The sequence below is a fragment of the Erpetoichthys calabaricus genome, chromosome 6 (assembly GCF_900747795.2).
Source record: "Erpetoichthys calabaricus chromosome 6, fErpCal1.3, whole genome shotgun sequence".
NCBI classification, from domain to species: domain Eukaryota; kingdom Metazoa; phylum Chordata; class Cladistia; order Polypteriformes; family Polypteridae; genus Erpetoichthys; species Erpetoichthys calabaricus.
The window spans coordinates 211812602-211840127 of record NC_041399.2 but is presented as its reverse complement, the minus strand read 5'-3'; the positions used below and the strand labels follow the sequence as shown (position 1 = coordinate 211840127).

General features: G+C 40.3%; 1 protein-coding gene across 1 annotated transcript in view; it reads left to right on the top strand.

Moving 5' to 3' along the window:
* Window positions 1-27526, top strand: part of kcnq3 (potassium voltage-gated channel, KQT-like subfamily, member 3) — a 279579-nt gene that overhangs the window by 194769 nt on the left and 57284 nt on the right. The window contains exons 6-9 of the mRNA XM_051929023.1: window positions 2092-2202; window positions 14813-14908; window positions 17083-17177; window positions 20441-20467. Of these exons, the coding sequence (XP_051784983.1) occupies window positions 2092-2202; window positions 14813-14908; window positions 17083-17177; window positions 20441-20467 (329 nt within the window). The remainder of the gene's footprint in view (window positions 1-2091; window positions 2203-14812; window positions 14909-17082; window positions 17178-20440; window positions 20468-27526) is intronic.

The window sequence follows — 27526 nt, the reverse complement described above, 5'->3', positions numbered from 1 at the left end:
ATGTAACTCCTCCAAACACAGTCCTGGGTCTAAAATATAATATTTTGTATTATACAGAATGCCTCTGTACACATTTCTCTTTTCACAATCCTTTCTCTTTATTAGTTCTCTCTTTCTTGTCTACTCCTTCACTCCTCCCGGGTGAGTTTTGTCCAACTCCATTCTCGATTCTCACTCACCTAGGGAAAGTGGAGTGGCTCTTTTACAGACCAGACCTGGGAACATGTCTGGTTCAGCCTTATGACCATTACAGAGCACTTCTAGGTCAGGTGGAGCCTCTCCTTGATAGGGCAGCCTGCTCCCAACAGCCCCCTTCAGTGACATCCAAGGATCCCAACAGGGATGCCAACCAGAACTACAGCTCTCATATGTAGTCCTGTGCAGGTCCAAATGGGAGCCATTACCAGAAGGATGCTGGTACCCAGTTTACTGGGGAAAAAGTGACACCAAGAGGCCGTCTCCCTTGGTGCTTCCACTATAACGGCTTCCCTGTCCAGGAAAGGAACCACTGACCAGCCCAGCCGGGATTCTCATCCATTCACATCCATCCTCTGTTACAACTTGCTTGTTGCCATAAATATCCTTCTCCTCCAAAAAACATAATTATATAGCAGCTAGTCAATACCTGTAATATACCAATGTGGCCAAGAGCTTAATGTGTTTTTCAAGCAAACTTTACAACACCCAAGACATACAACGGGATGACTTCATGTGCAACACATGAACATGGACATTTTTGATTTTTGCTTCTAAGAAACTTTATATTCACCATGATAGATAGATAGATAGATAGATAGATAGATAGATAGATAGATAGATAGATAGATAGATAGATAGATAGATAGATAGATAGATAGATAGATAGATAGATAGATAGATAGATAGATATAGATATAGATATAGCGGGTTATATAATGGATGGATGGATGGGTGTTTAGGGAACTTTAGCAGATCAGCATTCCTGAGACCTTCATCTTGCTCTATTTTCAAATATTGAATGATGGTCACAGTTTGCTGTTCTTGTTTTGGCTCATTTTGTATCTCATTATTGTTTGGCTGCTAATTAAGGAAAAAGAAACAATTAAGGGGTCTGAGTCTTCAAGAGCAAATCATCCATCCATCGATTTTCCAACCCGCTGAATCTGAACACAGGGTCACGGTGGTCTGCTGGAGCCAATCCCAGCCAACACAGGGAGCAAGGTAGGAACCAATCCCGGGCAGGGCACCAACCCACCACAGGGCACACTGACACACACTAAGCACACACTAGGGCCAATTTGGAATCACCAGTCCACCTAACCTGCATGTCTTTGGATTGTGGGGGGAAACCCACGCAGAAACGGGGAGAACATGCCAACTCCACGCAGGGAGGACCCGGGAAGTGAACCCGGGTCTCCTAACTGCGAGGCAGTAGCGCTACTGTGCCGCCCAAGAGCAAATCAAACAAAATGAATTTAAGAGAAATTAATTAGTAGCAAAAAACAGGTCACTAATTAAGAAAAGGGTTGGAATGAAAACCTGCAGCCACTGCAGCCCTCCAGGACCAATGTTAGGGACCCCTGCCCTAAAGTATTCACAATGAACCACTAGGAACTGTGGGAGACCCCTCTGGGTGTATAGGGTGGAGGGCAGTTCCTGGTGGTGATTGGCAGGTGGCCCCGCCTCTTAAGGAACCACCCACAAAACACATAGAAAGTAACACAGGCAGCTTATAGGCAAGTCAACATAAAAATGCATAATAAATTAATAAAATCAGTCGGGAGGACATGACTCACACATGGATAGCTGTCCTTTTATTAAGATGGATTAGAAGAATTTACGCTAAATTAATCACGTAATGCTAAATAGTAAGAAGATAAATGTTAACATTACCAGCACGAACAGCAAGCACACTACGGCTCGTACATCGCACTCACTGGTTGCTTTATGGACCACAATAATCGTGTTTAACGTTTTACTCACGTAGTTTACGCCGACGCTGGTGTGAATTTGTGGCATCCTTATAATAGAAAAAATGGATCCATAATAAGGCTGACTAAAGAGATAAAATCAGCTCCATGTTGTCTTGTTTTTTTTTGTTTTTCCTTGCAGATAACCTTAACCACCATCGGCTATGGTGACAAGACCCCAAAAACATGGGCTGGTCGTCTTCTAGCTGGCACTTTTGTCCTCATTGGCGTCTCATTCTTTGCCCTTCCAGCTGTAAGTATGATGTTGAAGTCATTTCTGATTTTCCTTCCAATCAAGGACAGGCTTAAAGGCTGAACAGCAGAGTGCAAAACAGAGAAATAATAAAAAAAAAAATAACCCCGTACTAAATTACGAGGCGTACCGTTCTCAATTAAAGATGTGTCAGCAATGGAATAACTGAGCTAAATAACATTACGCTCCCGTGAGAGCCGAACACAAGAGCAGATGGAAGAAATTGAATCTGATATCGCATAAATGAGTTAAACTCTCCAAATGACAGAGAATGCACATCTCATTTATCTGTATTACGGTGATAATAAATTATGATGTACCCCGGCGCCATTAGGAGCATTACTTTAGACACTAATAAAAAAAATAGACAGGAGCATAGTTTCATTTTCAGTCTTTATTATAAATTTGATTTGGCCATGAGGGAAAAAAAAATAATCATACGATTAGGATGATTTCAGCCGTGTGGTTTTCAACAGAGGGATGGCGCTGCTGCTGCAGGGGTCTGGGGTTCAGCCTCAGTATGGTGTACGGCGTCTGTGCTGTTTTTGTACGTTTGCCCTGAGCCACCCTGCTTTTGTTTCTGGGTCCTTTGATGACCTCCATATCATAAAGCCGCTGTCTCCAATTCCGGTCTAGGGCCTCATTTGAATATCTATTCAAGTGTGAAAATATGCGCATGCCAATAAGACAGGAAAATGTGTACGGCAAAAAAATAAAATAAAATTAGATTCATGAAACATGCCATATGCACATTTCTGTGGCAACGTAACCCGTTATAAAGCACAATCATCTTGTAAATATGTGTATGGGAACGCGCGTCGAATGCCGCCCTGAAACATCCACATTTGGAGCATGCTAATCAACCTCGTACATATGCATTCACCTTGCTGCAGAGCTTCTTCGGCTGGTAGAGCAGCATCTCCCTCCTGACACATCAAGACCCCTCCACCTCCATTCAAGAGTACCTGAGTGCGAGATCATGCGTGGCATTATATGTCACTTGTAGAAATTCTCAGATGATTCTTCACTTTTATGGGGTGCTTATTGACTAGTGCCACAACTCAGTGTCCGGTCACTCAGTCTGATCTCCAGAGAACTTGTGCAGAGATGGGAGAAACTTCCAGAACAGCTACCACTGCAACATTCTAACCTGGACTTTATAGCAGAATGGACCAAAGACATATGAGAGCCCACTTGGAGTCTGCATTAAGACACCTAGGGGGACACTTAGACTGTGAGACACAACATTCTCTGGTCTGATGAAACCAAGAATGAACTGTTAGGCCTCTGTACTATGTGTTATGTCAGAACTCCAGAGAACTTGTGTGGAGATGGGAGGAACTTCCAGAAGATCGGCTACCACTGCAACATTCTAATCTGGGTTTGATAGCAGAGTGGACCAATGACACATGAGAGCCCACTGGGAGTCTGCAATAAGACACCTAGAAGGACTCTCAGACTGTGAGACACAATATTATCTAGTGTGATGAAGCCAAGATTGAACTGTTTGGCCTCAGTTCTAAGTATCACGTTTGAAGCTCAAACAGCCTGTGTGGTGATAGGAGAACCTTCTAGAAGGACAACCACAACTGCAGCATTCTAAACTGATCTTTATGGCAGAGCGACCAGATGACACATAACAACCCACTTGGGAGTTTGCAAAACAAGCACCTAAAAGGACTCTCAGACTGTGAGACATGAGATTCTCTGGTCTGATGAAACCAAGATCGAACTGTTAGACCTCAGTTCTGTGTGTCATGTCAGAACTCCAGAGAAGCAGTGTGGAGATGGGAGAAACTTCCAGAAGGACAACCACCACTGCAACTTTCTAAACTGGACCTTATGGCAGAGAGACCAGACGACATAACAACCCACTTGGAGTCTGCAACAAGGCATCTAAAGGGACTCTCACTCTGTGAGACATGAAATTCTCTGGCCTGATGAAGCCAAGATTGAACTGTTTGGTCTCAGTTCTACGTGTCATATTTGAAGTCCAAACAACCACCTGTGTGGTGATAGGAGAAACTTCCAGAAGGACAACATCCACTACAACGTTCTAACCTGGGCTTTATGGCAGAATGGGGCGATGACACATAAGAGTCCACTTGGGGTCTGCAACAAGGCATCCAGAAGGGCTCTCAGACTGTGAGATGCAAGATTCTCTGGTTGGATAAAACCAAGATTGAACCATTAGGCATCAATTCTACATGTCATGCCTGAACTCCAGAGAACCTGTGTGGAGAAATGAGAAACTTCTACAAGGACAACAACCACTCCACACTCCACTGATCTTTATGGCAGAGTGGCCAGACAGGAGCCTCTCCTCAGCAAAAGGTACATGAAAACCCGCTTAGAGTTTGAAAAAATGACACCTGAAGGTCTCTAAGAATGTGAGAAGCAAACTTCTCAGGCCTGATGAAACCAGGATTAGCCAAATGTCTGGAGGAAACAAGGCCACCTGGCCAAATTCGGCAATCGTGGAAGAAGGGCAATGGTAAGAAAGATGACAAAACTCCAACGGTCACTCTGTGTGATCTCCAGAGAACCTGTGTAAACACAGAAGAAAGTTACAGAAGGAGAGCTACAACTGCAACATTCTAACCTGTGCTTTATGGCAGAGTGGGTTGATGACACATGAGAGCTCACTTGGAGTCTGCAACAAGGCATCTAGAAGGACTCTCCCACTGTGAGATACAACATTCTCTGGTCTGATGAAACCAAGATTGAACTGTTTGGCCTAAGTTCTCCATGTCATGTCAGAACTCCAGAGAACCTGTGTGGAGAAGGGAGGGACAATAACCACTCAATACTCTACTGATCTTCATGGTGGAGTGGCCAGACAGGAGCCTTTCCTCAGCAAATGTTACATGGAAGCCCGCTTAGGGTATGAAAAAAGACACCTGATGGTCTCTTAGACTGTGAAAAACAAAATTCTCAGATCTGTTGACACCAGGATTAGCATCATGTCCGATAGAAACCTGGCAGCACTAGTCACCCTCTACTGAATACCATTCAGTGGTGATCCATGTTGACGTTAGCATCAGGAACTGGTAGACTAGTAGGGTCAAGGGAAAGCTCAACAGAACAAAGTATAGAGATATCTTTAATGAAAACTTCCTCCAGAGCGCTCTGGACCTCAGACTGGGATGGAGGTCCACTTTCCAACAGGTCAAGCAAAAGAAGATTAAGAGGTGACATGATTGAAGTGTTTAAAATTATGAAGGGAATTAACCCAGTGGATTGAGATTGACTTTAAAATGAGTTCATCAAGAACACGTGTGACACAGTTGGAAACTTGTGAAGGGGAAATTTCACACAAACAGTAGGAAGTTTTTCTTTACACAAGGAATGATAGACACTTGGAATAAGAGACCAAGTAGTATGGTGGACAGTAGGACTCCAATAGACACTTGGAATAAGAGACCAAGTAGTATGGTGGACAGTAGGACTTTAGGGACTTTCAAAACTTGACTTGATGTTTTTTTTGGAAGAAATAAGTGGACAGGACTGGCGAGCTATGTTGGGCTGAATGGCCTGTTCTCGTCTAGATTGTTCAAATGTTCTAACGTCAACGACCGTAACTCTTTTAGGGCTCATTTTTTTTCCTTCTTTCTCCCAGGGCTGAATATTTTTCCAAAAAAATCAGTTTTCTGAAAAGTGCACAAAGCAATGATCTCACACATAAATCAACATAAAATACTTATTAATGACAAATGTCACTCTGTTTTATGTTCCATGAGCCCTACAGTGTGTAAATTTACATACATATTACATACCTTTTAGTCTCATCACTCATAAACTGAAAGGCACTTTCTGGAAAAAACAGCTTAAAGTATTCGAGTGGCTGGTAATCCATATTGTCCACTAGCACGACGTGTCATTTGGTGAAGTCCAGTTGCCAGCTTGCCTCCCACAGATCTTTGTCTCTGTAGTCCTCGCTGGGTGGACGTTGCCAAAGGCGTGCCAGCTACATGAGTGCGTTCGGCACTACGATCAGCTGTGAACCAACCAGCTGATGCAGGTACCTGTCATTTGTTTTTCATTTCCAGATTATTTGCATCAAAATTAGAGTTTGAAAAGTCGGAATCCGATTCAGCAATAATACTCAAAAAAATAAATAATACGCACAGAGTACCGTATATCATCGCGTTTAAGTTCTCCCGCAGTTAAGTCGGGGCTTGATTTTACCGTATAATTTTGAGTATTTTATAATGTCGGTCATATACTGTAAGTTGAATGCAGAAAACTCATGCTATTGGTCCAAGAGATTATGATATGCTAACAGCCACCTGAGAGAGTAACCACGGAGCACATGGCCTACCCAAACTATTCCGAAGCGACATTTGCACTGATTTATGTTTTTTGGTATCTCACACCCTCATACACCTTTATCGTAAGAGCATCCCTTATCTGTGATGGATCGTTCGATCACAAGAAAATATGAAGCTGGTTTTAAATTAAAAGTCGTTGAAGTGACGAAAGAAATTGGTGACTGCGCTGCTGCAACAAAATTCGATGTGTCTGAGAAACTGGTGTAGGATTGGAGGAGGCAAGATGATGTAAAAAAAAAAATTAAGTGTCGCATTTTTGAACGGGTGTATAAATCGGGGTCTGCTTTTATGATCAATTTTTAGGGTTTCAAGACCCGACTTATATGCGAATGTATACGTTATTTTGCTTTGCACATTCGATTCGCTGTCTTGCCCGATGTTGATGCCATTCTAGATGTTGTTTACTCTGTTCTGTTCATGCACCCTCAGGGATTCGACGTCAGGTCATCAAGTCTAACAGTCCACCTAGCACAGAGGGTCTGCCTATAACGTAACGGTGCTTTTTTTCACCCACTGCCCCTGAATGTCAACTTTAGTCAGCATCCACTCTCAACCCATTGTGTCTACAAAAGCTGACATCCTCCCTTAAAAGAGTTAAAGCACAAAGCAAGTATATAGATAGATAGATAGATAGATAGATAGATAGATAGATAGATAGATAGATAGATAGATAGATAGATAGATAGATAGATAGATAGATAGATAGATAGATAGATAGATAGATAGATAGAGTGGTACCTCTGGTCACGACCGTAATTCGTTTGCTGAAGCTGCTCCTCTGTCTGGAGATGATCCTGTTCAGTGGATGCAGTAGATTCTCTTTGGCCCATTTAAGGAATTTTTAGAAGGGAAGAAATGAGGAGGTTATGGTTGCTGTGCAAGAATGGGTCATCATGAAGTCAAAAGACTTCTACTCTTCTGGAATTAGGTAGCTTCCTGAGTCCTGGAACAAGTGTACTGCAGTGGCAGGAGACTACATAGAAAAACAGTGTGTAAGACGTTTCATTGTATTCAATTCATAAAGCGTAGCTCATAAATTCCTGTTTATATCTGAACGCCCCTCGTATTATATAACATTATGTAAATGCACACAGTTTAACTACCCCACAGTTCAACAACCCCGTGTTCAACGTTTTTCCAGAAGTTTGGTGATGAGAGCAGAAGATTTTTATGAGAGCTTTGCAGAAGTAACCACTAGAGGGCAGCCAAGTACCATTTGTGTTTGATAAAGAGAGCATTTAATTAGATAGATAGATAGATAGATAGATAGATAGATAGATAGATAGATAGATAGATAGATAGATAGATAGATAGATAGATAGATAGATAGATAGATAGATAGATAGAGTGGTACCTAGAGTGTCGTTCGCTGAAGCTGCTCCTCTGTCTGGAGATGATCCTGTTCAGTAGATGCAGTGGATTCTCCATGATTGACAGGAGTCTGCTCAGCGCCCGTCGCTCTGCCACAGATGTCAAACTGTCCAGTCCCAGGCCTACAATAGAGCCTGCCTTCCTCACCAGTTTGTCCAGGCGTCAGGCGTCCCTCTTCTTTATGCTGCTTCCCCAGCACACCACCGCGTAGAAGAGGGCGCTCGCCACAACCGTCTGGTAGAACATCTGCAGCATCTTATTGCAGATGTTGAAGGACTATTGGTCCACTGAAGCATTACTCATCTCCAATTAATTCTCCACACTTGCCATTACAAAAATTGTTTCTAGAGTGCTATTCTGTAGCTGCGGGGCTCACTACTCCCTGGTGATTGTGTTCCACCAACTCAAGTTCTCTACTTTTGTTGTTGAAGGTTCAATTTTTTTTTTCTGTTAACCTCGAGGTCACCTACACCTGCCTGTGTCATCCTGGCACCACCTCAGCCCTTGGCACCCCCTGGCCAACCAGAAACCCTTATCCAGCCAATTTGTTATTTCTGTTGTTATCTTTACAAAAGCATTGCCATATAAAATCCTTAGAAACCTTTAAATGCCAGCTAAGTTTTTTTTTTTTTTTCATTTAATGTCAGCGCTGTATTCAGTTATTAGTCAATTTGTTTATTTTTCCTTAACATTCCTTGAAGGCAAAGAAAGGCATGTTGTTTAGATTTCAAATATTACAAATCTCATTATAGTTTTTTTTATTATTATTATTATTTACCTGCTGCCAAAAAAGCTTCATCACTGCTGGCAAATAAAAATTTTAATTACCTCCCGTAGGAGGTCACACTTTTGGCCTTGGGCCGCCAAACCTTTTAAATGTTCAAAATCAATGAGAGATTCAACTTTAGAACCTTCACATAATTGTCTCTTTTCAGTAATTTGAAGTGAAATTGTAAATGTTTGCCTCCTTTATCTCTATATATAATCTTCATTTGGATCTTGATCTTTGTTTGTCCGTGAATGAATTAGAAGAAGAAGCACTAGATGGCAGTAGAGAGACAGCTAAAACATAGGCATTGCATTAAGAATCTCCTCCAGGCTTATACTACTGAAGACTGTAGTACTCCAGTCACACCTCAAAACACAGACATTCAAACTAAACAAATTGTTGTGCTTTAAATTAACTAATCTTTATATATAATCTTCATTTGGATCTTGATCTTTGTTTGTCCGCGAATTCCACGCATGCGTAGACCACCTTCCAGTTTAGTACGTTGTTGTTACTCATGGATGTCAACAATGTGCCGGAATAACGAAAGGGGTGGTGGACAGTGTTACGCTGGTTAGCTCCTGAGGCCTGGTTAGAGAATGAGATTGCCGAAGATAAAAGGTACGTGCCTACGTAACATATGAATGAAAGAAAGACAGTGGCTAAAATGAATGACAACAAAACAGCACGTTCCGGAAATTATTATTGTTACGTTGTAGCCGGCGAGTGCTGCGCGTCTCACAGTTGTACCGTGGCTTGCTCACATGTCAGTGAAGTGATCCCTATTTGTGCTTTAAAGAGCCTGGATACCTATGTGTCCCCCTTTTATAACCATTGCTCCGTGTATATTGCCTTACTCTTTGGATTGCCACAAAGCAACCTGCGAGATTGGAGAAAGGTTGAGAAGAGATCGTGAGAGGAAACGACAGCGTCGTGAAAACGAGATGGACTGTGAACGGAGAGCAGCAGAAATGCTCCTCCACCACCACATAATTACTATTCGGACAGTGATTCCGAGTAGGCCGTTCCTATCGAATCAATGTCCAAGGGTTTTGTTTTGTAATTTTGTTTCCCTTATATAAAATCATAATGCTGTGTGACGAAGGGCCCAGTTCACGACTGGCAGCCGCGTTTAAACAGGGAGCCCTTCACAGACAACTTTAACACGCACAACATAGTTGGCCGCACATGGCTAGTGGGTTATAAAATTTAATCCAGGTAGCAGTGGCTCTACTGACCACCGTGTGGTGCTGCCCTCCCAGTTGGAGGCCATTCAGAATGCTATACCTATTGTGGCAGGTATGAGGTTCCCCAAGCTGCTATGGGGGTCAATGTGTTGGAGTCTCACAAGGGTACTGGGGAAGACAAGAACAACATTTATTTCTATAGCACATTTTCATACAAATAATGTAGCTCAAAGTGCTTTACATGATGAAGAAAGAGAAAAAAGACAAAATAAATAAGAATTAAAATTAGGGAGCACTAATTAACATAGAATAAAAGTAAGGTCCGATAGCCAGGGAGGACAGAAAAAACAAAAAAAAATAAACTTCAGACGACTGGAGAAAAAAAATAAAATCTGCAGGGGGTCCGAGACCACCCAGCCCCCTCTAGGCATTCTACCTAACATCAATGACCTCAATCAGTCCTCATGATATTTAGGGTTCTCATGGAAGAACTTGATGATGACGGTCATGTGGACTTCTGGCCTTTAATCCATCGATGTAGGGACATCACGGTGCTTTGATCAGGTGGTGGTGGCGCACGTCGCCACCACAGAAAACCGGAAAAAGAACAGAAGAGAAAGTAGGGGTTAGTACGGATTTTGGAGCCACCATGAATAGTAATGATAATTAATTGAATATACAGAGCATCAGGATTAAACTAAAATGAAGTTATGAAAAAGCCATGTTAAAGTAATGTGATCTCAGCAGTGTTTTAAAGTGCTCCACTGTATTAGTCTGGCGAATTCCTCTTGGCAAGCTATTCCAAATTTTAGTTGCATAACAGCAGAAGGCCGCCTCACCACTTCTTTTAAGGTTTAGCTCTTGGAATTCTAAAGAGACACTCATTTGAAGATCTAAGGTTACGATTTGGAGTGTCAAGGTGACAGGCATTCCGAAATATGAAATGGAGCAGATTATTGAAGGCTTTGTAGACCATAAGCAGTATTTTAAAGTCAATTCTAAATGACACAGGTAACCAGTGTAGTGACGCTAAGACTGGTGTGATGTGCTCAGGTTTTCTTTTTCTAGTTAAGATTCTAGCAGCTGCATTCTGCACTCGTTGCAATCGATTGATGTCTTTTTTGGGTGGTCCTGAGAGGAGTGAGTTAAAGTAATCTAGCTGACTGAAAACAAAAGCGTCAACTAATTTCTCAGCATCTTGTAATTTTATAAGAGGTCTAACGTTTGCTATGGGAATCTGATTAATATGTGATTTAAAATTCAGGTCAGAGTTAATAGTTAGCCCTAAATTCTTTACCTCCATCTTGACTTTTAATCCTAATGCATGAAGTTTATTTCTAATAACCTCATTATATCCATTATTGCCAATCACTGAAATTTCTGTTTTCTCCTTATTTAATTAGAGAAAATGACTACTCATCCATCCAGAAACACAAGTAAGACATTGAGGGTCAGTGAATCAAGAGAGTCAGGGTCGTCAGGTGCTATTAATACATACAGTTTTGTGTCGTCAGCATAGCTGTGGTAGCTCACGTTATGCCCCGAGATAATCTGACCTAACGGAAGCATGGAGATCGAAAAGAGCAGCGAACCCAGGATAGAGCCTTGTGGAACACCATATAGAATATCATGTGTCTTTGAAGTATAATTACCACAACTAACATAGACAACTAATATGGGCTTCTCTAGTACACCTCTGCAGTACGGGTAACTTGCAGGGACTCCTGGTGCCACTAGGGGGAGTTTTACCCATGCAACACTGAAGACCGATGGTAGTTAGGACCCCAGAAGTGCTCATGTTCGGGGCACAATATTAAAGGGCCTTAGATGCTTCAGACCAGAGAGTGTAGAGTTGGGTCAGCGTTAGAGTCATCTAGATCATCAATCACCTGAAGCAGAGTTGGGAGGCAGTTGGTGACAAGGGTTCTGCTAACCAGAGGGAGGGAGGAGAACAGGGAGAACAGGTGAAAAAGTGAACAGGGCTTATTACTGTTTAGATAGACCCTGAGGGTTTAAGTGTTGGTTTATTTTTCACTCTTTATTACTTAGTTGTTCTCCTGGGTTGTGTATTTTGGTTTTGTTAATAAAACCTGTGAACTGTAGGGGCTACTCATGTGTTACCCCAACCCTAAATGATGAGCATTTAAAGGAAAGGTGTTTTATTAACAAAAAGACTGAATAAATCTGTCATTGTTAATGTAGTACCTCAGACTCTGGGTATCCTGCACGTAAGCACTTCAGCAGTCCTGGCTGACTTTAGTCTCTAAAGAGATGCATGGCGACTGATCAGAAGATTGTGAAAAATCATGTGAAGTGTTTTCGTGCATTGCTTCTGGCACTATAAACTGCAGTTTTGGTGTTAGGCCCTTATAATGCATGGCAGAAAATAATGAAAATTGTGAGAGTGAAAGAGATACAGCTTTCTCTGTTGTATCAGTCTGTTGTTATAATATCATAGCTTATCATCATATTACCATTATGTAATATCATTTTTGTTTTATAAATCTAAATATTTGTTTTTCAAAATGCTCTGCAGGGCTGTCTTCACGTATGGGCACAATGGGCACTGACTAGGGGCCCCCAGGAGCATAGGGGTACTCAATGTGTTTGATGCCTATGTATGTTTTGGTTTTGCTGTCAAAACAGATGCCCCAGTGCACTAATTTCCCCGGGGGGGGGGGTATTTAGGGGGCTATGATGGTGTTAAGATGACCCTGTGGGGAGGGCAGAAAGCAACTAAAATGGAGCCTGCAGGACTAATCACCAAAGGGCAGCAGTGCACAGCCAGACAGAAAATAGAAAGAAAGCTAAAAGGGAAAGTTTGGAACTTCACCAGCCACCAGATAGCCAATCACCAACGAGCCTGGTGACCGAAAGCCCCTCCCTGATGATGCAGCCAGGCACTTCATTAATCCTGAGAGGTCAAGAAGAGTTAGGATGGCCTCCTGGAAATGTTTTCCTGCTGGGAAAAAAAAATGCAACATACAAGAAAAAAATTCTTAGGACATTAGAACAATCTGGACGAGAAAAAGCCATTCACCAGCTCGCCAGTCCTACTCACTTCATATTTCCAAAATAGATAGATAGATAGATAGATAGATAGATAGATAGATAGATAGATAGATAGATAGATAGATAGATAGATAGATAGATAGATAGATAGATAGATAGATAGATAGATAGATAGATATGAAAGGCACTATATGATAGATAGATAGATAGATAGATAGATAGATAGATAGATAGATAGATAGATAGATAGATAGATAGATAGATAGATAGATAGATAGATAGATAGATAGATAGATAGATAGATATGAAAGGCACTATATGATAGATAGATAGATAGATAGATAGATAGATAGATAGATAGATAGATAGATAGATAGATAGATAGATAGATAGATATATGAAAGGCATTATATGATAGATAGATAGATAGATAGATAGATAGATAGATAGATAGATAGATAGATAGATAGATAGATAGATAGATAGATAGATAGATAGATAGATATGAAAGGCACTATATGATAGATAGATAGATAGATAGATAGATAGATAGATAGATAGATAGATAGATAGATAGATAGATAGATAGATAGATAGATAGATAGATACTTTATTAATCCCAAGGGGAAATTCACAGAACATAAAGTCAAGTTTTGAAAATTTGGGCCTGCTTGTCTGTGTCTGGGTCCAAATCTCCAAAATATATATACTGTATATACTCGCTTCGCTCGCCCAACCCCTTAAACCCCGACAGGGCACGCCACTTTGCGTCTTTGCCACTCACGTTGCTTCAATCATTTAAAAGTCTGTACAGCAGCTTTCCTTTTGTCTCACTGCCTTGTCTCGAGGGACGTTAAAGTGTCTCTGAGAAAATCTCGTCTCCTTCCAAGCTTTCCAAAATTTTTTTTTATAATAGATATATACTGGCACCCTGCCCAGGATTGGTTCCTGCCTTGAGCCCTGTGTTGGCTGAGACTGGCTCCGGCAGACCCCCGTGACCCTGTGTTCGGATTCAGCGGGTTGGAAAATGAATGGATGGATAGATATATATATATAGACACCTTTATTCAAGGTGAAAATATACCTGTTTACAGATACATTTTTATTGTCCATTATGTGACGTGTTCACGGTGAAAGAATGAGGCAGAATCAGGAAGAAAACCAGCAACCCTGTGATTTACAGTCCAGTGCTGTAGTCAAGACATATTTAAGGCATATCCCTTAATAATGTTTAATCTCCTGGTCTTCAACTTTATTATAAATAGACAAAGCGTTTATTTTTTCCATCTTACTTTGGACAGTTTCCCAATAAGCATCCATCCATCCATTCATTTTCCAACCCACTGAATCCGAACACAGGGTCACGGGGGTCTGCTGGAGCCAATCCCAGCCAACACAGGGCACAAGGCAGGAACCAATCCCGGGCAGGGTGCCAACCCACCGCGAGACACACACAAACACACCCACACACCAAGCACACACTAGGGACAATTTAGAATCGCCAATCCACCTAACCTGCATGTCTTTGGACTGTGGGAGGAAACCGGAGAGCCTGGAGGAAACCCACGCAGACACGGGGAGAACATGCAAACTCCACGCAGGGAGGACCCGGGAAGTGAACCCGGGTCCCTTAACTGCGAGGCAGCAGCGCTACCCACTGCGCCACCGTGCCACCCCCCCCCACCAATAAGCATGTCACATTTTATTTTACTAGTGCATTGGGAAGCATTTTGTATTTTTTTTTTATCCAATAAGGAAAAATAAGAAACAACTCAGCCATGAACCTGTTTAATACATTTATAGGTCACTGGCAATAAACTATCCAGCCTAGGAAAATACAGCAGAAAAATGACTTCTGTATTGATTGTGGCCCTAGGATTGTAAAAATAACTGGTTTATAAACAATATACATTAACATTAATCTGTATTGTCTCTTCTAGGGAATTTTAGGTTCTGGTTTGGCTTTGAAAGTTCAGGAACAACATCGGCAAAAACACTTTGAGAAACGGAGACACCCTGCTGCTGGATTAATACAGGTTTGAAAATGTATACCTTCATCCTTAGACATACAGATAGAAAAACCACTAAATAAGATAGATAGATAGATAGATAGATAGATAGATAGATAGATAGATAGATAGATAGATAGATAGATAGATAGATAGATAGATAGAAAGATAGATATGAAAGGCACTATATGATAGATAGATAGATAGATAGATAGATAGATAGATAGATAGATAGATAGATAGATAGATAGATAGATAGATAGATAGATGTGAAAGGCACTATATGATAGATAGATAGATAGATAGATAGATAGATAGATAGATAGATAGATAGATAGATAGATAGATAGATAGATAGATAGATAGAAAGATAGATAGATAGATAAAGATAGATAGATATATAGATAGATAGATAGATAGATAGATAGATAGATAGATAGATAGATAGATAGATAGATAGATAGATAGATAGGACAGGCACTATAAGATAGATAGATAGATAGATAGATAGATAGATAGATAGATAGATAGATAGATAGATAGATAGATAGATAGATAGGAAAGGCACTATATGATAGATAGATAGATAGATAGATAGATAGATAGATAGATAGATAGATAGATAGATAGATAGATAGATAGATAGATAGATAGATAGATAGATAGATAGGAAAGGCACTATATGATAGATAGATAGATAGATAGATGTGAAAGGCACTATATGATTGATAGATAGATAGATAGATAGATAGATAGATAGATAGATAGATAGATAGATAGATAGATAGATAGATAGATAGATAGATAGATAGATGTGAAAGGCACTATATGATAGATAGATAGATAGATAGATAGATAGATAGATAGATAGATAGATAGATAGATAGATAGATAGATAGATAGATAGATAGATAGGACAGGCACTATATGATAGATAGATAGATAGATAGATAGATAGATAGATAGATAGATAGATAGATAGATAGATAGATAGATAGATAGATAGATAGATAGATAGATAGATAGATAGATAGATAGATAGATAGGCACTCTGATCTCCTGGAGAAGCAACCTGAGTTCAAAAGATGTACAATGCCTGAGCAAACACATTGCTCACACTGAAAGTGTGTCTAGTTCCTCGGAGTAATCTGATTGGTCAGATTGGCTTTGATGTGATTGGTCAGTTTGTCATTGGTGGCATGACAAAAGAGGAAGTGTGAGCCACAAAAGGAGGAGTAAAGGCTCACGTTGAGAGAGTCGCCTTCAAAGACAGGAAGTGTAAAACTGGACAGGCAGGGAGAAAGGCATCTTGAAAATAGTGACAGAGTCTGAGAAGTGGGCTTCACGGGAAGGCACTTGAGAAATGGAGTGTTGGTGTAGAGGTGTTAGTAGAGGCATGCTAACAGAGTAAAGACGTATGAGAGAGAAAGAGCATGAGATAATAAAGATGTAAGAGGCACACTGAGAGAGTCACCTTAAAAGACCAAAAGCATAAAAATAATAAAATCGGAGAAAGGCATCTCAGTAACGATGAGAGTCTGAGAAGCGGGATTTAAGGGAACACGCTCGAGAGAGGGAGCGGCAGTGAAAACACGTTAGTAAAGATGTAAGAGGCACTCTGAGAGAGCCACCTTCAAAGACCAAAAGCATAAAAAACATAAAATTGGACAGGAGGCGAGAGACGCGTCTTGTTAATGATGAGAGTCTGAGAAGGAGCTTGAGAGGTGCTGCAAAGAGGAATGGGCGAAACTGGCCAAGGATAGGTGTGCCAAGCTTGTGGCATCATATTCAAAAAGACTTGAGGCTGGAATTGCTGCCAAAGGTGCATCGACAAAGTATTGAGCAAAGGCTGTGAATACTTATGTACATGTGATTTCTCAGTTTTTTTATTTTTAATAAATTTGCAAAAACCTCAAGTAAACTTTTTTCACGTTGTCATTATGGGATGTTGTGTGTAGAATTCTGAGGAAAAAAATGAATTTTATCCACTTTGGAATAAGGCTGTAACATAACAAAATGTGGAAAAAGTGATGTGCTGTGAATACTTTCCCGATGCACTGTACGTAATAAAGTATCTATCTATCTATCTATCTATCTATCTAATGCTATGGATAGTTGGTGGTCCTGATTCACTTACTAGTCTGTAAAATTACGATTTGCTTTTCAAGCTTACACCTCATTTTCTTAATTAATATTTGCAGTCAGCCTGGAGATATTATGCCACCAACCCCACCCGAGATGACCTCATTGCCACCTGGAGATTTTATGAAACCGTCATATCCCTGCCATGTTTCAGGTAAAGTCTTTGTCAATGCTGAATTATTTAGGATACAATTCTGTTTTGGTTTTATTTCTTTATCTCATTATTTTCCATTTTTTATATGTATTTTTTTTTATGTGTATCTTGTCTGCATGGTCTCTTTATGCCGCTGCTAAGAATTCAGTTTCAATAGAATCACGGAAGCAAATTTTGAATGTGGATCCAAAAATTGAAAGGTAACAGAAGAAGGCAAACATGTTAGTAATCCTTTGTGTTGGGCATATTTGTCTGTCCCCCCCCCCCCATTTAATTCCTCACGTCACCAAACTGATGCCGCCTGTGACTTACTTGTGTGTTTTTAAAAATGTACGGAGTCATTATTTTATTTTGTCCCTCTCTGTGTACTTTGCTGCTTTATCAATCTGTTAATAATAAAGGAAACCTAAAATGATCTACCTGTAATTATCAAATATGAATTTTTGTGGTCTGTGCTGCTCTACAAAGGACGTGGGGGACCCAAAAATTCCCTTATTATAAAGATCACAGCAATATCCGTTAGTCACCTTCAAAACCCTCTCCTTTTGAGATGTCTCAGAGCTCCTCAAATGCCTAATAACATCACCAGTACTCCTCTTTTGTTGCCATCTCTAGTACCCACCTCCATTTTTTTTTTCCTGGATTTCTTCCATGATAGCAAATCATGAAATCAGAAGTCTGGTGAATACGAGGGGTGGAAAACAACGACTACATCACTTTTGGTCAAAATCTCTGACTGACCGCGTACTTTCTGCAGCAGGTGTGTTGTCAAGGTGTAGAGTGCAGTTTTAGGTGGGTGACTTCTTTGGACGTTTTCACCCTGAAGTTTTCTCGTAGACACCTCAGCTCTTCGATGTAATGTTGCTGATAAACAGTCGGCTGGGACCAAACCCATCATAAACGAGTCCGTCAATGTCAAAAAAGTGATTGTCACTGTCCTGATGTTCAATTTCACCTGACATTCTTTGATCAGTTTTGGAGATGTTGATGTCTTCAACTGACTGGACTGTTCCATGGTTTCAGAGTCAAACTCATAAATCCAAGTTTCATCATCAAGGCGCTATATAACCTGACATTCTGTTTGCCTTCTTAAAGGCTTCTGAAGACTGTCTGGAAGTTAATACTCCACTGCGACTCCTAAATCCTTCTCATAAGGCTTATTTTCAGTTTTCAACCCCCTCAACCTCACATTTTTACTTCATACATGTAATATGTTACATTTATTGACATTAAATTTCATCATCCACAAATCTGTCCAAGCCTGTATGCTGTCCAAGTCATCTGTGATGATTCAATGGATTCTCGATTATCTACTAATGCACCTTGCTTGGTATCATCTGCAAACTTAACCAGCTTGTTATTTCTATTCCTATCCAAATCATTCATATACAGTATATTAAAAATAGTAGTGGTCACAGCACTGACCCCTACTGGACACCATTCTTAATGTCAGCCAGTTCTGATGAAGTTCCTCACACCAACACCCTCTGCTTCCTGTGTCTGAGCCCATTCTGCACCCACCTACAAACATCACCCTGAACTTCCACTTTTAGTTTGATGCCCAAACTCTCATGTGGCACCTTATCAAATGCTTTCTGAAAATCAAGATAAATACTAGATGGGAATGGAGAAGACAGTCGTAAAAAATGTGGTTAAGGTAAGGATTAGGGTTAGAAAAAGAAGGTCCTAAAGAATTGAAGGATTTAAGATAAGGGTGACATCCCAGTTTGAGAAAGCCAGTTGTACATCACAAGGTTTGCCAATTACATTAGAACAGTCAAAGACGCGAACAGGCCATTCAGCCCAACAAACCTCACCAGTCCTATCCACTTAATTCTTCCAAAACAACGTCAAGTGGAGTTTTGAAAGTCCCTAAAGTCTTACTGTCTACCACACTACTTGGTCTCTTATTCCAAGTGTGTTTGATTCTCTGAGTAAAGAAAAACTTCCTAATGTCTCTGCGAAATTTACCCTTCACAAGTTTTTGAACTGTGTCCGCATGTTCTTGATGAACTCATTTTAACGTCAGTCTCAATTCCCTGGACTAATTCCCTTCATCATTTTAAACACTTCAGTCATCTCTCCTGTTAATCTTCTTTTTCTTAAACTGTAACGGCTCAGCTCTTTTAATCTTTCCTTATAGTTCATCCCCTGTAGCCCTGGAATCGGCCTAGTTGTTCTTCTCAAGACTTTCTTGAGTGCTGCTATGTCCTTTTCGTAGCCTGGAGACCAAAACTGCACACAGGACTCCAGATGAGGCCTCACCAGTGTGTTATAAAGCTTGACCAGAACCTTCTGTGACTTGTACTCCACACATCAAGGCGCTATATAACCTGACATTCGCTGAGCCTTCTTAATGGTTTGTGAACACTGTCTAACAGTTGATATTGACAAGTCCACTATGATTCCTAAATCCTTCTCATGAGGTGGACTCTCGATCTTCAGACCTGCCATTGTGTATTCAGACCAAGCATTTTCACTTCATATATGTAATACTTAACATAATGTACCAGGCTCTGTTGGAAGTGCATGAGAAGGAACAGTCAAAACGTCTTTACAGAAGCAAAGGCAACTATACTTTAACTCTGTGTTCATGTGGAGATAAATCTACTTGAGGAATTGGAATCTCCGTCACATGAATAGCAGCCTTGGGAAACGATGTTTGATCTAAATGGACCAAATTGTCAAAGAGTGCATTTGGCTGTTCCATCCAATACCAACAATCCAAAGAGGCTACTGATATAAATCATTTTTTTTTTACTTTTGAACAAGGAGAAAGTACTTCACTCCAATTAATGAAATAAACCAATGTAACTTGATGTAAAATATCTATTTAAATTTTCTTATAATTAATCAGAGCTAAATTTGTTAACATAATACCAGTCAGAATCAGAGCTGGCAAGGAACAGAAGATTTTTCAATGTCAGACTTCATTTTTTTCATCTTGTATATTATGTGCAAATGGTTTTACCGATGATAAATTAGCATTAACATTTTTATAGGCACTGTATTTGGAAAGACTCACATCAGTTATGTTTTAGCGCCACCTTGTGTTTAATCCATTAATTATGTGCAGGTTTTCTCTTCAGAGGGGAAAAAAAACATGTTTTCTTGTTTAATTATCTGTCACATTTTCTCAAAATATTCTAACTTGTAAAGATTCTCAAAAAAACTCTGTTTTATGCTTTTTTACAAACTGGACACAATTAGTTTGAATTCAAAACTAATGATGTGTGTTTTCTTCTTTTTGGTTTTGTCTGAAGAAAGGATCTACTGGAAGGAGTTGCCAGGTAAGTCTTTTAATTTCCAGCTAATTCACTTCCTCACACCATTTGAAATTTATTATTCACACCTTCATTTGATTTGTGTTTTTAATGAAGTTTTGGTCTGGAAATCTTGCACTTTATCACATTCTGCAGTGTAACATTTGTTATATAAAAAATTGACTTTGACCGGCAAGTTATAACTTTTCATCCTTTATAATTATTTTGCTTTGTAGTCATTGTGTGTGTTCTATCTATCTATCTATCTATCTATCTATCTATCTATCTATCTATCTATCTATCTATCTATCTATCTATCTATCTATCTATCTATCTATCTATTATATAGTGCCTTTCACATCTATCTATTATATAGTGCCTTTCATATCTATTATGTAGTGCCTTTCATATCTATCTATCTATCTATCTATCTATCTATCTATCTATCTATCTATCTATCTATCTATCTATCTATCTATTATATAGTGCCTTTCATATCTATCTATCTATCTATCTATCTATCTATCTATCTATCTATCTATCTATCTATCTATCTATCTGTTATATAGTGCCTTTCACATCTATCTATCTATTATATAGTGCCTTTCATATCTATCTATCTATCTATCTATCTATCTATCTATCTATCTATCTATCTATCTATCTATCTATCTATCATATAGTGCCTTTCATATCTATCTATCTATCTATCTATCTATCTATCTATCTATCTATCTATCTATCTATCTATCTATCTGTTATATAGTGCCTTTCACATCTATCTATCTATTATATAGTGCCTTTCATATCTATTATGTAGTGCCTTTCATATCTATCTATCTATCTATCTATCTATCTATCTATCTATCTATCTATCTATCTATCTATCTATCTATCTGTTATATAGTGCCTTTCACATCTATCTATCTATTATATAGTGCCTTTCATATCTATTATGTAGTGCCTTTCATATCTATTATGTAGTGCCTTTCATATCTATCTATCTATCTATCTATCTATCTATCTATCTATCTATCTATCTATCTATCTATCTATCATATAGTGCCTTTCATATCTATCTATCTATCTATCTATCTATCTATCTATCTATCTATCTATCATATAGTGCCTTTCATATCTATCTATCTATCTATCTATCTATCTATCTATCTATCTATCTATCTATCTATCTATCTATCTGTTATATAGTGCCTTTCACATCTATCTATTATATAGTGCCTTTCATGTCTATCTATTATATAGTGCCTTTCATATCTATCTATCTATCTATCTATCTATCTATCTATCTATCTATCTATCTATCTATCTATCTATCTGTTATATAGTGCCTTTCACATCTATCTATTATATAGTGCCTCTCATGTCTATCTATTATATAGTGCCTTTCATATCTATCTATCTATCTATCTATCTATCTATCTATCTATCTATCTATCTATCTATCTATCTGTTATATAGTGCCTTTCACATCTATCTATCTATTATATAGTGCCTTTCATGTCTATCTATTATATAGTGCCTTTCATATCTATCTATCTATCTATCTATCTATCTATCTATCTATCTATCTATCTATCTATCTATCTATCTATCTATCTATCTATCTATCTATCTATCTATCTATCAAATTGATGGGGAAACTAACCGTGGAAGCCAAAGATAAGGCGTAGTGTTGAGGTGTTTAGAGAGTAAACTAGAGGACTGAGCGTTGATTTTTGGGGCTCCCCAGGCTTGAGGGTTGGATGGACCCTAATGTTCTGCTTCCTTGTAGTTTGAAGGGGTGTATTAATGAGGTGGCCTAGACATTTTGAAAGCACCTCCCTGTTGATTCTCGAGGTCTGAGTTGTCCCCACCAGACTAGTGGTGTCGCTGGTCTGATCTCTTACGGTCGTTTTTACTTCAGTGGCTTTATTATTTCACAGAACATTTTTTTTTACCAAACTCTGACAAGAAATAGCACTTTGTCCCCTTTTTAAAAAGAGCAAAATGTGTCTCTTCCCCTTTAACGGTAATAAAACTTGATTTGTTTCATTTTTTTGTCCTATGTCATACTGTTACATCACAACACTCCTGCTACAGTTCTGAATGTTTCGGAACTTTCCCTGTTAGCCTTTCCCTCATAAAAACTGGTTTTGTCTGGAATTATTTCCCTCTTGACCTTGCCCTTCAGATTTTGCATATAAAGTGTGCTAAGATTAATTAAGGACAATCACAGGGGACCGTTAACATGAACTATAATTCAAAATTTATTGCTTGCTCCTGATAGATTGTGGCTTTTGTGAATCATTTTCTCTGCCTACTTTCAAAAGGTTGTTATAAATATTAAACATTTTACCATATGAGGGCGGCATGGTGGCGCAGTGGGTAGCGCTGCTGCCTTGCAGTTAGGAGACCTGAGTTCACTTCCCGGGTCCTCCCTGTGTGGAGTTTGCATGTTCTCCCCGTGTCTGTGTGGGTTTCCTCCTGGTGCTCCGGTTTCCTCCAACCATCCAAAGACATGCAGGTTAGGTGCATTGGCGATTCTAAATTGTCCCTAGTGTGTGCTTGGTGGGTGTGTGTGCCCTGCGGTGGACTGGTACCCTGCCTGGAGTTTGTTCCTGCCTTGCGCCCTGTGTTGGCTGATATTGGCTCCAGCAGACCCCTGTGACCCTCTAGTTAGGATATAGCAGGTTGGATAATGGATGGATGGATTGATTTGCAAAAAATAAGAATAGAATTAATAACAAAATTCTTAAGAAGTGTGCCTATGAGTGATGTCTTACTCTAACAGTAGCAATAATGCTGTTATCCCAAAGAGTCGGGAAAATGTCATTTCTCTCTTGTCGCCTTAAAAGTCCAGACTCTCTTCTCCTTTACAAATACTTTATAACGTTCATTGGCGTTAAAGTGTTCACATTTATTCTCCGTCTTGCTCATTTTCTGAGGGTGCTGCCCGTGTCTCTGCAGATTAGACGTCTTTCTTACGTCAAACTTCAGTGATAACAGGGGAGAGAAACTCTCCGTGCCATCCATGTTATTTTCGCTCTCAGATACCCTCATGTTTTTGTGGACTCGGAAAACAGTCCAACCGGCCATCACTCTCTGCACACATTATTTCTGTTATGATCTTGGAGTCTCCAACAATATTCAACTGCTGAGCCGCAGCACCACACGCCAACACAGGTCTGGACCAGCAGTTTCACGACGTAAGTTAAAATTAGGGGTTATTGTGGCTACCATGTAGCATAAACAGCTAAGATTTGGGGTAAGTTAAGTGTTGTTAGTGTTTGGCATCGACGTATGGGTGACATCACATCCGCCGTGGAGCCTCTGAAGCAGAACTGCTTATTTAGGCTGGCGGTGCAGCAGTGCATGTTGGATGCTTCTCAGAGTTCTAAAGCATGTAGTCCCAAAAATGCCCTCCGGAGAGGGTAATCATCAAACCCGCCTAATAACACGGGCAAACAAGAATAAGGAGACCTGGGTTCACTTCCCAGGTCCTCCCTGTGTGGAGTTTGCATGTTCTCCCCGTGTCTGCGTGGGTTTCCTCCCACAGTCCAAAGACATGCAGGTTAGGCGCATTGGCAGTCCTAAATTGTCCCTAGTGTGAGCTTGGTGTGTGTGTGTGTCCTGCGGTGGGCTGGCGCCTTGCCCGGGGCTTGTTCTTGCCTTGCACCCAGTGCTTGCTGGGATTGGCTCCAGCAGACCCCCGTGACCCTGTGTTAGGATATAGCGGGTTGGACAATGACTGACTGACTAAACTTAAACTGATTTATGCAAGTGTCATTGATTTATAAGAATGTGCTGATATTAGAAATTTTTTTAACTTTAACTTTTTGTTACATTTTTTGAAAATATTTTTAAAGCTTTCTGAAAAAGTCATTTGGTTTTGCTTTGAGAGGACACTGGCTTCTTCTGATTTTAAGAATGGTGTTTAGACAAAAATATTACGTTAGGGGTTTTGTAAGCACTGATTCAGTTAGTGTAAGACAAGGCTTCACTCATCATCTTCTTCTTCTTTTTCGTCTCTCAATTTCCTCTTATTCTTTTTACTAGATAGATAGATAGATAGATAGATAGATAGATAGATAGATAGATAGATAGATAGATAGATAGATAGATAGATAGATAGATAGATAGATAGATACTTTATTAATCCCAATGGGAAATTCACATTCTTCAGCAGCAGCATACTGATACAATAAATAATATTAAATTAAAGAATGATAATAATGCAGGTGAAAAACAGACAATAACTATGTATAATGTTGAATGTTAACGTTTACCCCCCCGGGTGGAATTAAAGAGTTTTTAAAGCCTCCTAAAATCCACCACCAGCTCCTTGGTTTTGCTGGTGTTCAGGTGTAGGTGGTTTGAGTCGCACCATTTAACAAAGTCCTTGATTATGTTCCTATACTCCTCCTCCTGCCCACTCCTGATGCAGCCCACGATAGCAGTGTCATCAGCGAACTTTTGCACATGGCAGGACTCCGAGTTGTATTGGAAGTCCGATGTATATAGACTGAACAGGACCGGAGAAAGTACAGTCCCCTGCGGCGCTCCTGTGCTGCTGACCACAATGTCAGACCTGCAGTTCCCAAGACGCACATACTGAGGTCTGTCTTTAAGATAGTCCACGATCCATGCCACTAGGTATGAATCTACTCCCATCTCTGTCAGCTTGTCCCTAAGGAGCAGAGGTTGGATTGTGTTGAAGGCGCTAGAGACATCTAGAAACATAATTCTTACAGCACCACTGCCTCTGTCCAAGTGAGAGAGGAATCGGTGTAGCATATAGATGATGGCATCCTCTGCTCCCACCTTCTCCTGATATGCAAACTGCAGAGGGTCGAGGGTGTGTTGAACCTGTGGCCTAAGGTGGTGAAGCAGCAGCCTCTCCATGGTCTTCATCACATGTGATGTCAGAGCAACAGGCCGAAAGTCATTCAGCTCACTAGGACGTGATACCTTTGGGACTGGGGTGATACAAGATGTTTTCCAAAGCCTCGGGACTCTCCCCTGTTCCAGGCTCAGGTTGAAGATGCGCTGTAGAGGACTCCCCAGCTCCGATGCACAGACCTTCAGCAGTCATGGCGATACTCCATCTGGACCCGCTGCTTTGCTGGCACGAAGTCTCCTCAGCTCTCTGCTCACTTGCGCTGTTGTAATTATGGGTGGGGATGTCTTTCCTATGCTGGTATCAGCAGAAGGATGTGTAGAGAGTGCAGTACTCCGAGGTGAGAGTGAGAGTGGGTTAGGGTGGTCAAACCTGTTAAAGAAGTTGTTCATTTGGTTTGCTCTCTTCATTGTCTCTCTCGATGGTGGTACCCCGCTTCGAGCTGCAGCCAGTGATGATCTTCATCCCATCCCACACTTCCTTCATGCTGTTATTCTGCAACTTCTGCTCCAGCTTTCTCCTGTACTGCTCCTTCGCCGCCCTGAGCTGGACTCGGAGTTCCTTCTGCACGCGCTTGAGCTCATGCTGATCACCGTCTTTAAAAGCCCTTTTCTTCTGGTTCAAAAGGCCCTTGATGTCACTTGTAATCCATGGCTTGTTGTTAGCATAGCAGCGTACAGTTCTTACTGGAACTACAATGTCCATACAGAAGTTGATGTAGTCAGTAGTGCAGTCAACAACTTCCTCAATGTTCTCACTATGAGATCCCTGCAGGATATCCCAGTCTGTAGTTCCAAAAAGTTCTCTCAGAGTATTCTCAGCCTCCGGGGTCCACTTCCTGAATGATCGTGTGGTTACAGGTAGGACTCTCACTTTTGGTTTATAGTGAGGCTGAAGCTGAACCAGGTTATGATCTGCTTTCCCAAGCGCAGGCAGCGGGGTGGCGCTGTATGCGTCTTTAACGTTTGCATACAGTAGATCAATAGTTTTATTTCCCCGGGTGTTACAGTCCACATACTGGGAGAATGCAGGTAATGTTTTGTCTTGGTAGAGTATTATATTGCTCTACTTTCTACTTTCCCCTATTGTGTTATTAATAAGTAGCCTTTGTCAGAATGCCTCATCTCACAGACTTACCACTGTTTATAAGGTATTATAGTATATAACTTATCCCCACATTTCCTTCTATATCTATAGGCAATTAGGTGTAGTAAAAGACAAGCAGGAGTTAAGTTACACTTTAAATAATGTATTATTGGTAATATTCATAAATAATAACAATATGCAAAGTACATTTGAATATTGGCAACCATACAACCTGATAAATGGTGATGTGTAGTTTCAGACGGCACACAGACTTGTAGTTATTTAAAATGTCTCTAGTTATAGCATCATTGGTGCTCAGCTTTCTTCAGAACATGGTCCAATGTGGCTGCCGAGCTGTGCTCTTCATTGTGTTGTTCTTGTCAGTTCATGGTGAGAGATGCTTCTTCATCATATGTTATTAAGAGAGAGTGTGAGGTTAAGCAAGTAAATGTATAGATTCTCAGTCCAACCCCTAGAGCCAATAGGACGCCATGGTACTTAAAAGCTTCTGATCCAAGCCAATTCCAAACAGCCATACTTCAGACCAATGGGGGAATAGAACATCTTAACACCTGCCATCCTCCAAAACCATATTTTAAGGTAAAGCTTACCAGTTAGGCAGCCTGGCTTTGTTGCGGGGGTTGAAAGACTTTAGCAGAGAAACACTTGCTAAACTGGTTTAAGGCACAGACTCTGTCGTAAAATTCAAAGAGACCCATTCCATTTGTAAACATGAACGCTTCTCACTAATGTAACATTGCTTTGCCTAAATTACAAATAAAGACATACAAAATATCAACTTATCTATATATATAATTCACTAAGCCGCCGACAAGTAGCCACCCATGGAAAGCACGCCGGAAGGGGCGTGAATTCACTAAGCCGCCGACAAGTAAGACGCCCATGGCACACGCAGAAAGAAGCCACGCCCACCAACTCTAAGACAATTGGATACAACGACAACTTGTAGAGCCACGCCGACCAACTCGGACGCGACGAATGGGAAAAAACGCCGTCATTTATGTTCGCCTGTGCTAGAGTCCACATGCACCTCTGAGCCACATTGACTTTTCGGTTACGACGCACGACCGCGTGCACCATAG